Consider the following 14,342-nt stretch of genomic DNA (forward strand, 5'->3'; position numbering starts at 1 on the left):
GGTTTAATGTTTTTGTCTTGTCGCTCCGGCTGGACAGGGCATCACAGTATGGTGAGGGGCGTAACATTTCCGTCTCACGCTTGAGGTATTCGGCCAATCACAACGCACTGGATTGCTGGCCAATCACAGCACACCTTTTCTTAATGCATGTTATTGACCTTATGGTGAATGATTCTTTAATGCATTTGTTTATTTAAAAATAATAATATGAATAAATAAATTGTCATAACTGGATGGTAAAATGACAGACTTCTCCAGTCATTTAATTCTGCTTAAACCCCACCCCTTTCTTATTGGTCATTTTAACAGGAAAATATATAATAATTCTTAAGGAAGACCTATTTGGTTAGCTGTAACATAAAATTAAAAAATATATATTTAAATTCTATTTAATAATATTATAATATATTTATATTAAATACAATTTTTGTAGTTTAACAATATGTAATTTTCATTTTAATATTATAATTTTAATGCATTTTTACTTTAATATAATCATTTTAGTGTGAGTCACTTTATTATTTCCTTTACTATTACTGTTTATTTATATTACATTCAATTATGTAAATTGTGTAATTTAACTATTTATAATTTTTATAGTCATATTTTAATATTTTTTATTTAATATAATTATATTTTAATAGTAAAATATTTGAATCCCCATATGAATTTCCTTTACTATAACTGTATATTTATATTAAATGATATACTTATTTTTGGTAATTTAACAGTATGTGTAATTTTAATATAATCATATTTTAATATTGTCTAGTAAAAAATGTGTATCGACTTATAAATTCCCTTTAACATAACTGTGAAATATATTGTTGCCTACGTAATATCCCACAAGTAACATTTAAGATACAGCTGCTAGATATTTTGTTATTTCAATAAACAGAAAATAAGGCCTGCTTGGTCTGAGGTCTTGTAAAACTTATGGTGATCTCAGGCCATAAACCTCAAACTATCAGATTCATCCATGCAGAAGAGTCAAACTAAAAATGTTTCTCAATAAGAAACTGCAGTTTTGTGTTTAAACAACAAATGGTGATGGAGAGCCCAGATGGTTCATAAGTAAGAGGGATAATATACAATCAGCACATCATAATGGCAGAATAAACCCAGACAGTGTGATCAGGACCCTGACGTGAGGCGGGTAAATATAGAAAAAATAGACATGGATTATTGATTTGAGAGGAAATTATTATATTAGATTACTACTTAGAATATGAGCACAGCTTTATTGGAAACATCAGTTTCCTGGATGAGTGGTCTTTTATGCTTTGTTGCCATGGGCAACAGTCATTAATCAGGAACATAGTGCGATAGTCGGGTTCTGGAAATAAAAATTCCATTTATTTTTTCCATATGGCAATTAATTTTTAATGTTAACTCTTAAACCTGTAAAGACAGATCTACTGTGAGCTCAGAGGTCGTTAATCGTTGGTATATGCTTGTAGTGAATCTATCTTCTCATTTTATTGTAATTTATTTTTTAAATAATTGTGTTGGTGAAAAACTACACTACCCACAATGCTGTAGAGAAAATCCCACCAAGCAAGGAGTCGCAGTGAGCAAATTGCATCAAAAAGCTAGCAGGGAACACAAATTACGTAATCAAATTGATCAAAATACTTCAATATTTATATACCTATGAATATTTTGCAGAACTTAAAATGTATTGTTTCTTTAATTCTTTAGAGGAATAGTATTATATTTCACCATTGTTTTTCAATTACATCATTCACAATGCTTCCCTTATGAAACATAAACATGGTTTTATTATAGTAAAAGTGTAGTAACCATTTTTTTGGCATATTGAGTGCCATCTGTGTAACCAGTTTTACTACTAATACCATGGTTAAACTATGGTTAGTGTAGCAAAACCAAGGTTAAGCGTTTATGGAATTTGTAGTTCTTTTCCTCATTGAGTCTTTTTGTCTGATTTTCAGATACTTTTTTTTTTACTTCAAATCAAAGTTTGTAAGGTTGTGATTCATCTCTGAGCTGGTTGGTTTGGTTAATGGCTCATAACGCTTTAACCAAGACCTTTTTTTAATCCCTATGGGTAAAATGAGTGGAAAAACCCTTCCAGAGCTGAAAAAGTGGGCGGGCAATAATGCATTTATTTTGACAGCTGAATGCCATGATTGTCCAATCAGAATCATTCCAGAAAGCCGTGTCGTAATATCATCTATTTGTATTTGCCTTCTGGGTTTAAAGGGGTCATATGATGTTGCTAAAAATAACATTATTTTGTGTATTTGGTGTAATGAAATGTGTTTATGTGGTTTAAGGTTCAAAAAACACACTATTTTCCACATACTGTACATTATTGTTTCTCCTCTATGCCCCGCCTTTCTGAAACGCGTCAAGTTTTACAAAGCTCATCGGTCTGAAAAGCGAGTTGCGTTGTGATTCGCCGAATACCTCAAGTGTGTGACGAAAATGTTATGCCCCTACCATACTGTGATGCCGTGTCAGGCTGGAGCGACGAGACAAAAACATTAAACCCATTATAAACGAGGCATTTGTTGCATCCAGTGGGGACATAATTACGGATTATAATGACTTATACTGTCTTTTTAACGAAACACACAGCGTCTTCACGACATGGCGGCAGCAATAACAATACTACAGCGAGAATAAAAGTTACGCCTTCTTTCTTTGCTTGAAAATTTGGCCGGCATTATGCAAATCTTCCCACATAGTGACGTAGACATGTTGGGGGCGTGTTAGAACGAGCCGTTTTAGGTAGGCGTGGCTGACTCTGAACTTTTATAAAGAATATCTCTTTGGATTTGAGACTTTAGTCTTTGCAACTTTACAGATCTTCTTTATGCACCAAGAGCTTGAAACACTCCAAAGAGAAAGGAGAAATTGAAATCGTATCATATGACCGACCCCTTTAATTCCTTTTAGGATTAATCTAGAATTTGTCTCCATTCACAGAGTAGTTTTGTTGTTGACAGTTTATGAGAGTGACACGTTTTTTTCTCTCTCATTTTCTGTGATGGCCTGTCAGTTGTAATAGTTTGCACCAAAGAGCATGAGATCTGCCATCATATAACCCATGTGGCATATCCACGCATTACATCAGCTGGACAGGGGCCTGAGTGTCATTCAGTCAGTCCACACTGGTCCTCAAAAGCCTCGGGCAACACACACACTCACACTCAACTCAGCTCTAGTGAACAATCACTGAGCGCGTCATGTCAAGACTCCTGGGATACTTATTTTTACATCACTATTGATTTATCTGCATTTGTCTTTCAGCTCTAAAATTAGAAACTGCTTCAAATGCATGATGCAGACAAAAGGTCCAGATGTGCATGCCTCTGTAAACGAGCATGTTTTTGTCAGATAAATCAGTCCGCTGATATTTCCGTGTGCTAAATGCAGCGTGCTCAGAAATGTGCAGGTGACACAGACTTCCAGCTGCTATTATCTCTCACCTTTCAGTTGTTTACATCAGTCTGTGATTGGCGTCATGTACTGTATGTATGTGAGCAGCATGTGTTACTGTGTGTTAATTATAGCTCTCCCTCCCCGCCTGAAATAAAACCGGTTTATGTTCGGTGACCTTAACTGTAATGTCTCAATGAGTGTCTTCATGACGCTGCTTTGTTTGTCAGACTATCTGTTTAATTTAAAGTAGTTAAACTGCAGTCTGGGATTGGAGTTGTTCACTTATTGATCTGTTGATTGGTAAAATATTTTACTTTAATAAATAAACCCTGACGGGGTGATCAGTAGTGTGTTAATCTGAGGGGGTTTATTTTGCAATAATGCCTGATTGGCTGTAAATTATCCCTTAGATACCTATACTGAAGCTATTTAAGGAGGGAAATGTTTTTTTATATGTAACTATCCAATTATGTGATGTATTATTATATACAATAAGAGCAATATCTGTCAGGCACAACAAGGTGTCGAAGTTGACACTAAATGCCTCTAAATAACTGTCTGTGAATCTGTGATTTTTGCATGCATGTAGTTTCATAAAAAATATAAATTTTTAGTGATGAATTATGATTACTGAATGCACAAATAATTGTGTACGTTCTGTTATAGGCCCACTGTATTCATTTTGTCTGCATATATGTGCTGTTTGTCAAATCATACATGAAATCACATCTGTTTTAATTAAAAATTAGTAAATACTAATGATCAAACAATGTTTTCAGTGCCCAATGTTTATTTAAGGCTGATTTTATATTATATATATATATATATATATATATATAATATTATAATAATTTACTATATATATATATATATATATATAATATATTAGAGCCCGACCGATATGGGTTTTTTGGGGCAGATACCGATACCGATATTAGGGAGTAAAAAAAAAAGGCCGATATCGATATATCGGCCGATATTCTTTCTGTATATTATAGTACAATACCAGTCAAAAGTTTGGACACTTTCCCATTCGTGTGTCCAAACATTTGACTGGTACTATATATAGAATACAGTATATACATAAACACATTTTATGTATATACATAAACACTTATAATGATGTGACAAAGATATCTAATGATGGAGGCAGGGCATTTAACAATTTAACAATAAACTTTATTATCCAAAATGAGTCTGACATCAGTGCACCGAACAGTAAAGTTGAAGTTTATTCAACTTTAATTCAATTCAATTCCATTCAACTTTATTCCGTTGAAGTTTTTCACTTCGGAACATTCATTCACGGATTTGCGCTACTGTCTTCACACACAGACGAAACTTACTAGAGAAGTGTGACATAATATACCTCTGTAAATAAATACAATATAAATAGGGATGCACCGAAATGAAAATTCTTGGCCGAAGCCAGAACCGAACAAAATTAAATGCTTCCACACTGCGGTTGCCGAACATTCGGTGCATCCCTAAATATAAATTAACTTCTCATGCAATTTAATGCTCTTTGAATGTAATGTACGTTTCCTTGGACCTGGAATCATGGCAGAATTTCATGTGAAGTCCACTTCGCAGGGCACTTACGGTCGAATAAGACAACGCGTGAATGCTGCCTGAACAAGAGACCTCCTTACTGAAGGGAAAGTGTTGACTGGTGTCACTGTCTCGCGAACGCGCCGGCGGATCTCTACCAAATTCGGGGGATCCCTTCAGCTCGAGGAGCCCTCTCGAACGCCACTCTCCGCGCGTCGGTAGCCCCCCGGGATCGCTAGATTGGTCGGCACCGGACCGAGAATTTAACCGCCTGTAACTCCCGAACCCCGGGGGCTATCGACGCGGGGGTGGTCTCATTCGAAAGCGTGTCTCTAGAAGTACACTGGATTTGCATTCGAGCGTTCCTTGAGCTGAAGAGATCCCCCGAATTTGGTGCGGATTCGCCGTGCCGTTACGGAGATATGGCCGTTCAAAGTTTCAATGGTTTCCCATAGACATAAGCTTTAAAGCGTTTCATCCAGGTAGCCAGTAGCAAACAATAGAGTGCGCTCTGCTGGACAAACTAAGTAATTACACCATTTCAAGCATTTTATCTGCGTTATATGCGCTGTAAAAAAAAATTCATATCGGCGGCATATTCGCCGATACCGATATATCGGTGACAGGATCATATCGGCCGATAATATCAGCAAAACGATATATCGGTCGGGCTCTAATATATATATATATATATATATGTGTGTGTGTGTGTTTGTGTATCAGCAAAGACACATTAAATTGATCAAAAGTGATACTAAAGACATTTGTAATGTTATAAAAGATTTCTATTTCAAATAAATTCTATTCTTTTGAACTTTCTATTCATCAAAAAAGAAAATCCAGAAAAAAATACATGGATCACGTGTAAGCACAACTGTTTTCGACATTGTTAATAGTCAGAAATGTTTCTTGAACGGCACCTTTTACTATTACATTTTAAAATATATTTGAAGAGAACACTGTTCTTTTAAATTGTAATAATGTTTCACAATATTACTGTTATGATCAAATAAATGCAGCCTATATATATATATATATATATATATATATATATATAAAACTCAGATGTGCACCAATTTCCTGATATAAGCAAACAGTTATTTTCATTATATCATTATATAATTCATTAAAACATAAAAACGGAAATTGTACATACATTATCCATTAATGAAGCTGTCAGTAGATTTATATAAAACTCAGATGTGCACCAATTTCCTGATATAAGCAAACAGTTATTTTCATTATATTTACTCAGAATTCATTAAAACATAAAAACGGAAATTGTACATACATTATCCATTAATGAAGCTGTCAGTAGATTTTGCTTAGACTTTAGTAAGCCACATAGCGCTTAGTGTTACACTGATGTCAGTTTCTCTGACAAGCCTCTCTGAGGTCTGTATGTTCCCTGTGTTCAGTGGCACATTCTGTTCGAGAGTGGATGGAGGAGAGGTGTCATTCCCACCCATAAATTAGCTTGTCGACTTGTTAGCGTATATGCGTTCACTGTGTCTTCTTCCTCCGCAGGCTCAAACAGACGATGAGAGTTGACGAGACCCACGGCTCTTGGTGATGACGCGCGGTCCCATTATGGGGCTCCCGTGAACGGCCCGGGCGTCCAGTATGTTGACTGCCTGTCAGCATGACGCCGTTGGACCTGTGGCTTTCGCGCTCCATCCCCATGTGTCTGCTGCTGCAGAGCCTGGTGCTCATGGTCCTGTGCTTTCCGTCTGCCAGCACCTGTCCCAAGGGTTGCACCTGTCAGCGCTCTGAAAGCCCTCCGCACGGCCTCAACGTCACCTGTAGTCTGTCACGCTTGAAGGAGATCCCGCCCGACGTCCCCCCAGACACCCAGCTGCTGCAGCTGGACCGAAACCACATATCTCTGGTGCCCGATCGCATATTTCATGGCTTGAGGATGCTTCGGAGGCTCAATCTCTCCCATAATGCAGTGGAAACCCTCGGCGAGGGGGCATTCGTCGGATTGGAGGGCTCTCTGGAAGTGCTGGACCTTTCCCACAACCGAATCACTAGCGTGCACAAGGACGCGTTCGCACGGCTGAAGGCACGTGTGATGGTGGACAATAACCCTTGGCATTGCGACTGCGCCCTGCAGCAGGCGCTGGGTGGCATGGCGCACAACCATGAGGCTGCCACGCGCGTGCTGTGCCGTAGTTCAGAGCTGAGGGACCAAGAGGGCCAGCCGTTCCTGGCCGTGGATGCAGACTTGTGCAACCTGGCCAAGCGGACCACCGACTACGCCATGTTGGTGACCATGTTTGGCTGGTTCGCGATGGTCATCTCTTATGTTGTGTACTATGTACGGCAGAACCAAGAAGACGCAAGACGACACCTTGAGTACCTGAAATCGCTTCCCAGCAAGCCCAAGAAACCGGACGAACCGGAGGACATCAGCACGGTCGTGTGACTTTACAAAGTTCACACAATCCCAGAGACTAAAGGCCCGTTCACACCAAGAATGATAACTATAATGCTAACTATAAGAGAACATGGAAGTTCGCACCACAGCTACAACGATAATGGCATTGAGGAGCTATATTGTTAGAACAGTGTTTTCCAGGTGAATGATAAAAGCATCTACAGGCAATCAGAACCCATCTGGCTTTAAAGAGCTTGAGCATTCAAAACTGCAGCACGCCCTTATAATATACAGAACGTTATCGTTGGTGTGGATGCTAATATGGTTATCGGTATAGTTATCATTCTTAGCGTGAACGGGCCTTAAACCAGGATGTTGATTAATCTGATACGAATCGTAAATGTCGTCTAGCGTACTACACCTGTCTTCTCTTTTTCCAATGTGCGTTCCTGTTTCTGAGTATGTATTTAGAACAATTTGTGATACACTCCCAACACTTTGTCCTTACGAGAGAGAGAGTCTTTTAAGCGCGACGTCCAGGTGGCATTAAAACAATCGCAAAGTTGTCCTTTAAACGTGGTCCAATCCCACCTTTAGAGCGAGAACTTGTTTTCAGGCTTTTTTTTTTTTTTTACTAGATGGAACAGATCATTAAGCAGCGCTAATGACCAGTACAGGTATTTTGAGAATTCAAATCTCAGGTGCAAATGTTGATAGACTCCAATGATTTGTAAAAAACCTTCGATGTTCTGATGCTACCAAGTTTTGTAAGACAAACGATAATCCAGGCATGTGCACATTAGCTACAATCGCGAATCATTTTACGGCCTTTAAAAGGCGTGGTGTACCCTTTATTAGTGAAACGACGGGACATTTCTTCCAACATTCTAAAACTATTATTGTAATCCTGTGCATTTTTCGGTTTGTTTTTGCGTTAAAACTCGTGCACATTAAATTGTGAATCGTTGAGTCGTAGAGCACAGCAGTGCTGGTGTGGTGCTTGTCACGTGATTCTCGGATCTGTAGTCGAGGGACGTAGTCGATACCTCCATCCGAGTCTTTTGTCGGTAACGTTACTTGTGAGGCTCTTTGTCGATGTCGTAATTCACCGTGCGTAAAAAGAGGCTCCCGGGCCCTGTGTTAGTCATCATGTAGTCTACGAGATGGCCAGTGTGTTTTCGTAAACGTAAGGTTCCATCCCTGAATCCAAACTCTTGACGTCCAGGACAGAAAATATACATCCTGATGAGGAACTTCAGCTTCCCCTTGCACTGTGGCGGTAGGGCCATTAGCGCTCAGTGATATTATTGTGTGTGCACAGTAATTCAGGCCGGTCGCAAGCAGAAAATTACAGATGTCACTGTTACTGGTCTCATTCTTACGGCTGACTGCCGTGTCCAGCAAAGCAAAGCCCTGGGGAGAGCTAGAGGATAGAAAGACGGCAGGAGAAGAGAGGAAATGGAAAACAGGATGCTGGGAACAAGTTCTGGAGGAAATCGGGGCCCTTATGAAAATAGATTGTGGTGGTACCGTGGTATAGTAAGTTTCAGATGGCTTTCATATATCATTGCATTCACTTGATCCAAGTATACTGTGGTGTTTCCATGATTACCATGTCCAAAAGTGGTTCGTACCATGGTAATGTCCAAAACAAATGGTATTATGAAGGATTCAACCATATTCAAGATTGGGGAACCAAATGTAAAATGTAGAGCACTGATCATTGGGAATAAAATCAGAATATATTAGTACCATCCACAAATTGGAAATACTAATGTAGTTTTTAATTCAATGGTATTGTCCAAAAACATGGTATTATGATGGATGCAACCATATATAATAAAATTGGGGGACTAAATGTAAAATATAAAGCATTGATCATTGGGGATAAAATTGCCATCAGTATATTATTAGTAACATATCCACTAATTGGAAATGCTATGGTAGTTTTGTGAGTGGAATGAGCGTTGTTTCTTTATTGTAACTTCATTGTTGTGTATCCAGTGAAGTGCTTTTAAAATTTTTTTTAAAAAAACACTTTCAACGGTAATTAAATTCCAAAGTTGGTGCCGTTATAATGACGTTTGATCGTGGCTTTAACATCGGTCCATCAGAAACATTAGGAGAACTTTAGAAGGGCATTAGTAGAACGCTAACCCGACTTCACTGTAGATAAAGAGCTTGTCGTTTGCGTAGGAAGGTACCTGAAATCCCTTTAAAGAATCGTGTTTGAATGTACTTATCTAGTCTTTTGCCTTGTCGAACTGCGGTTGTTCTACACGCTGTATTGTGCTGGGAAAGAAAGCTGTTTCTCAATGCAGACTCCACAGTGAAGCACGCTGTAGCCAAGGACATGGGGGAGAGATTTTCTAAGTGCCTGAAATACTCGTCTATAAGTCTGTCATTCTTCCAGCTACCGATAACTTTGCTTTAAAACGTTTCGTTCGGTCTCGCCTAACTCGAGTTTACTTGGCCTCAAGCGGGATGTTTTTACTGCACAAAGATACTGGAAAATCCGAATGAAGTTAATGAAGTACTGGAGGTCTTCTAGAGTGACACTGATACGTGACGTTGTTCTTCCTGTTTTCTTAAGGCCTTTTCACATGATTTGTGTCACGGCTTCAATGCTGTGCGATGTTCCTCCACGTGAAAAGCTTTGCTGATTGTTTTGCTGAAGGCAGATTTGACAAGGTTGCAAAAAAGCATGACGTGTGGAAATAGTGAAAATATCTGATCCTAGAACAGAAGGTCCTAGCGTTTGATTAGATGCATTGGGGAAAGGAAACAAAGGCAAGTCTAACTTTTTCTCTGAATGTCATGATATGCATTCAGTGTACCAGATCCAAATATGCACATCAGTCTATCGTCCATCTTGTTTTTCAAATACAATCTTTAATGCCTGGGATTGTGTCTCATTGCACAGCATTCTTGCATTCAGTGAGGACAGAAAAACTACTTACTGTTAGAAACTTATTGCACCTGCTCAGGATGCGGTTTAATGCTGTAGTTTGACGCTTCGCTGCATTGATTTTGATGCATTGGGGAACCGAACGCGAATCATGTGAAAGGGCTTTTATTGGAAAAAAAGTAGAGGAGAGTTGCAGCATGTGTTTCTTCCTAGGTTAGGTTTTTATTTTTATTTTTTATCTTTGTGTACCATTTTTTGCTTGGTATACATGAAACTGACTTCTGCTCAAAAGTGTGACATACCTTGAAGACGTAAAACTGGAGGAGGACCAATGGTACATCACATTGTAAATGCATGATGTAGAGAAAATGAAATAAAAGATTCATTTACACTGTTATTCCAATGCATAGACCATTTTTTCGCCTCTGTTCCAAAGCCTACTGAGCTGCCTACATAGGGGGTATTTTAAGATGCACTTCTAAGGCTTAAGACCTAAAAAAAATTGTGCTTCCTTTTGACAGTGATGTGCATGTATTAACATTTGAGTAATTATGCATTCATTAAAATGTAACATACAAAGCCAACAATATCATCAAAACCACAAAAAACATGCACTGATATTTATTTCTCTGTTAGGTAAAAAAAAATGCATGCATGGTGTCAATTTTGCATCCAGTGGCAATTCTCTGGCACCGTGATGCAAAGTAGGGGGTCATAAATAAAACAAGGGCCAAATTCTGACAAGAGGCCCAATCTAAGAGAACTGAAATGAAAACAAAAGCGTCTGAAGGGAGACGAAACACGGTTTGTCACGGGTTCAGTGAAAAGCACCATCAAATCTCTGACACTGACATCTGTTGTCCTTTTTCATCTGAAGTGTGGACGCCTATTACCATTGCGCCGTGTCTAAAACGGGACCACAAATTGGATGTATTTTTAAGGCGGTTTAAGCTGTGACAAGTGGTGAGCTGCTAAAATGATTCACATTTCTGAGAGGCAAACACGGTCAGATCTGTTGGAGGATGTTGAGCTTAAGGAATAATTGTAAATATTTCAAGTGGATTAAATTATTTGTAATCAATTTGCAAGCTATTAACAAAAAAACTTTAAAACAGAGTTATTGTAGTAAACTAAAACTATAAAGAACTTTATTTACTTGAAATAAAAAAACATATATAAAAAAAATATATATATATAAAATGTAACTTTATTTCAGCTAGTTTTATTTTCATTAAAATAAACTAAATCTGAAATAAAATTAATAGGAACTACTGTATATAGTCATAAAAAATAGAAATGGCGAAAACATAAAAGTACTACAATTAACTGAAATGAAAATGAAAATGCAAATTATGAAAATAAAAACTAATTCAAAATATGAATAAACCCTGTAATAATATGATAGTAAAATACTAAAATAAAGTCTGAAACTAGTAGTATTAAGTATCAAAGCAAGCTGTATGGATGTTAGAGTCACAGTGTCACAATAGTTTTTGTCAAACATTTTGTTTGTAAAGTGTACGTGTGCTTGCTTTTTTTGTTTAAATAATACTTGCTGTTTTATGTTTTCATGTTCTCAGTTTTATGATGTTCTCACATTTGGTTTATTGCAGCAGAAAACCCAGTATTCATTATTATATTACAGGTCACATCTTCACAGTTTTCCATAGATATATTTATATGTGATTTCATAATCAATTGATGCATATTCATCACCTTCAATGTTATTGCGTTTTCAACCTTGTAAATATTTGAGGATTAAGAGAATAATGATGAAACATGTCTTGAGGTGCTGTGATGTGCAGTACTTGTGTTCCCTTCTTCAAATGAAACACTAAATCAAACAGCGTCTAATTTAAAATGGGCTCAAAATTCATAATAACTCCCAAGGGTGAATATTTAAGAAATAAAAGCACTCAAAAACTTCAGAGATTCAGGGTAATTTTTTTAATTAGCTGTGAAAGCATTGACAGGTCGACACATGTCCTCGCAGGGACAGACGGATCCTCAAGCATTACTGTCCTTACAAAGAGTGTAACCTACCAGCTCCAGTTTGGAGTTTGGAGTCGGTTTATTTCAGACAGTATTCAAACCTCATACTCAAAGCTTTGAGCTCAATTATTATTCCAGTGTTAGTGCTCCTAACTGTGTCCTTGGTAGTTGAGACATTCACTGTTTTGATCAGGGCTTTTGCTAAACGAAGTCAGAGAGTACAAGCCACATACACTGAAAAAAAAAAGATTTTTCAAAGTTGAAAATGATTGGAGTAGGTTTTACTAGAAAATACTATTTCAGTTTTTCTACTTCAACATTTCACGTTTAATTCAACGTGTTACTTGCTGTTTCTTTATAATTAATTGTGAAATAGTTCACCCAAAAATTAAATTGTGTTGAAAATGTACTCAGCCTCATGTCGTCCAAGATGTACAGTGGGGCAAAAAAGTATTTAGTCAGCCACCAATTGTGCAAGTTCTCCCACTTAAAAAGATGAGAGAGGCCTGTAATTTTCATCATAGGTATACCTCAACTATGAGAGACAAAATGAGAAAAAAAAATCCAGAAAATCACATTGTAGGATTTTTAAAGAATTAATTGGTAAATTCCTCGGTAAAATAAGTATTTGGTCACCTACAAACAAGCAAGAGTTCTGGCTCTCACAGACCTGTAACTTCTTATTTAGCAATGGATGCTCTGCAGTGAATGGGTGCCGTCAGAATGAGAGTCCAAACAGATGATAAAAACATCACAATAATCCACCAATTAATTTCTTGTGAAGCAAAAAGATGTGTGTTTGTAAGAAACAAATCATTAATTTGTTCCATCATGGAGACGTTTAACTTTAAACAGTTGCTTCTGGCCAAAAAACGAATCCATATTCCATAATAATGCTTCCTGCAGTTAAAAAGTTCTTCTCCTGTTGTCCTCTCACATCAAATTAATTGTTTAGAACTATTTTGAACTTCTTTCACTTGTAAACGGTGTGTATTTCTCTCCTGATTCAGACGAGATGACTTTTTCACTGGAGTAGCATTATCATATTTTGCAGGAAGCAACGTTTTAAAGTTAAAACCGTCTTAATGATGGATTTTATTTCTTACAAACACACAGCTTTTGGCTTCTCAAGACATACTACATGGACTGGAGTGGTGTGGATTACTTGTGGATTATTGTAATGTTTTTATCAGTTGTTTGAACTCTCATTCTGACGGCACCCATTCACTGCAGAGCATCCATTGCTGAGCAAGTGATGCAGTGCTACATTTCTCCAAATCTGATGAAGAAACAAACTCATATACATCTTGGAGTGGTGTGGATTACTTGTGGATTATTGTAATGTTTTTATCAGTTGTTTGAACTCTCATTCTGACGGCACCCATTCACTGCAGAGCATCCATTGCTGAGCAAGTGATGCAGTGCTACATTTCTCCAAATCTGATGAAGAAACAAACTCATATACATCTTGAATGGCTTGAGGGAGAGTCCATTTTCAGCCAATTAAAATTTCTCAAAAATGTGCTTCTTGTATTGTCTTCCTCGAATAACCCATCCTTATATATATGTTCAGGGCATTTATTATGATATATGTAATATCCTCTTGGAGTCTGGGGTGCAAAAGATGAGTATCTGGTTTGGCGGTGCTGCGCGTCACATGTCGTTTGTATTGCGTGCAGGCCCGGACATGTTCACATTTAATTATTTTTATGTGAGTCTGGAAGCGCAGACGTGTCTCTGAACGCTCCAAAGACGGAGTCCCTGCAGATTCTGGAAGTACGTTTGCCTGTTCTATACATATTAAATCAGGCTGAGAGACTGACACAATGCTTTGTTGTTTCCTTCTGTAACCTTGATCATGTGTTTCAGGACACAGATTTTTGTGTGATTACAGGCAATAAAACTGGTGTTCATATGCTATACATGTCCTCCAGAGAAATCTAGTTTATGGAGTGTGTTTCTATGGGGTTTGGGATCATGATATGTTAGAGGCCATAATGCATCTCGAAAACAGTGCTTGTTATGAAAACATGCACAAGAAATTGAAGGATGTGATCACATTATGGCCATGAAAATGCTATTGCTTACAGGTTGCTATCAAGA

The 14,342-nt window shown here is 37.7% G+C and overlaps 1 protein-coding gene across 1 annotated transcript in view; it reads left to right on the plus strand.

Annotated features, from left to right (window-relative positions):
• Positions 1–9,359, plus strand: part of lrrc3b (leucine rich repeat containing 3B) — an 11,815-nt gene extending 2,456 nt beyond the window's left edge. The window contains exon 2 of the mRNA XM_016243697.1: positions 6,487–9,359. Coding sequence (XP_016099183.1) covers positions 6,602–7,387 — 786 coding nt within the window. The 5' untranslated portion in view covers positions 6,487–6,601 and the 3' untranslated portion in view covers positions 7,388–9,359. The remainder of the gene's footprint in view (positions 1–6,486) is intronic.
• The last annotated feature ends 4,983 nt before the right edge of the window (positions 9,360–14,342 follow it).

The sequence above is a fragment of the Sinocyclocheilus grahami genome, unplaced genomic scaffold (genome assembly GCF_001515645.1).
Source record: "Sinocyclocheilus grahami isolate Dianchi unplaced genomic scaffold, SAMN03320097.WGS_v1.1 scaffold697.1, whole genome shotgun sequence".
Taxonomy (NCBI): domain Eukaryota; kingdom Metazoa; phylum Chordata; class Actinopteri; order Cypriniformes; family Cyprinidae; genus Sinocyclocheilus; species Sinocyclocheilus grahami.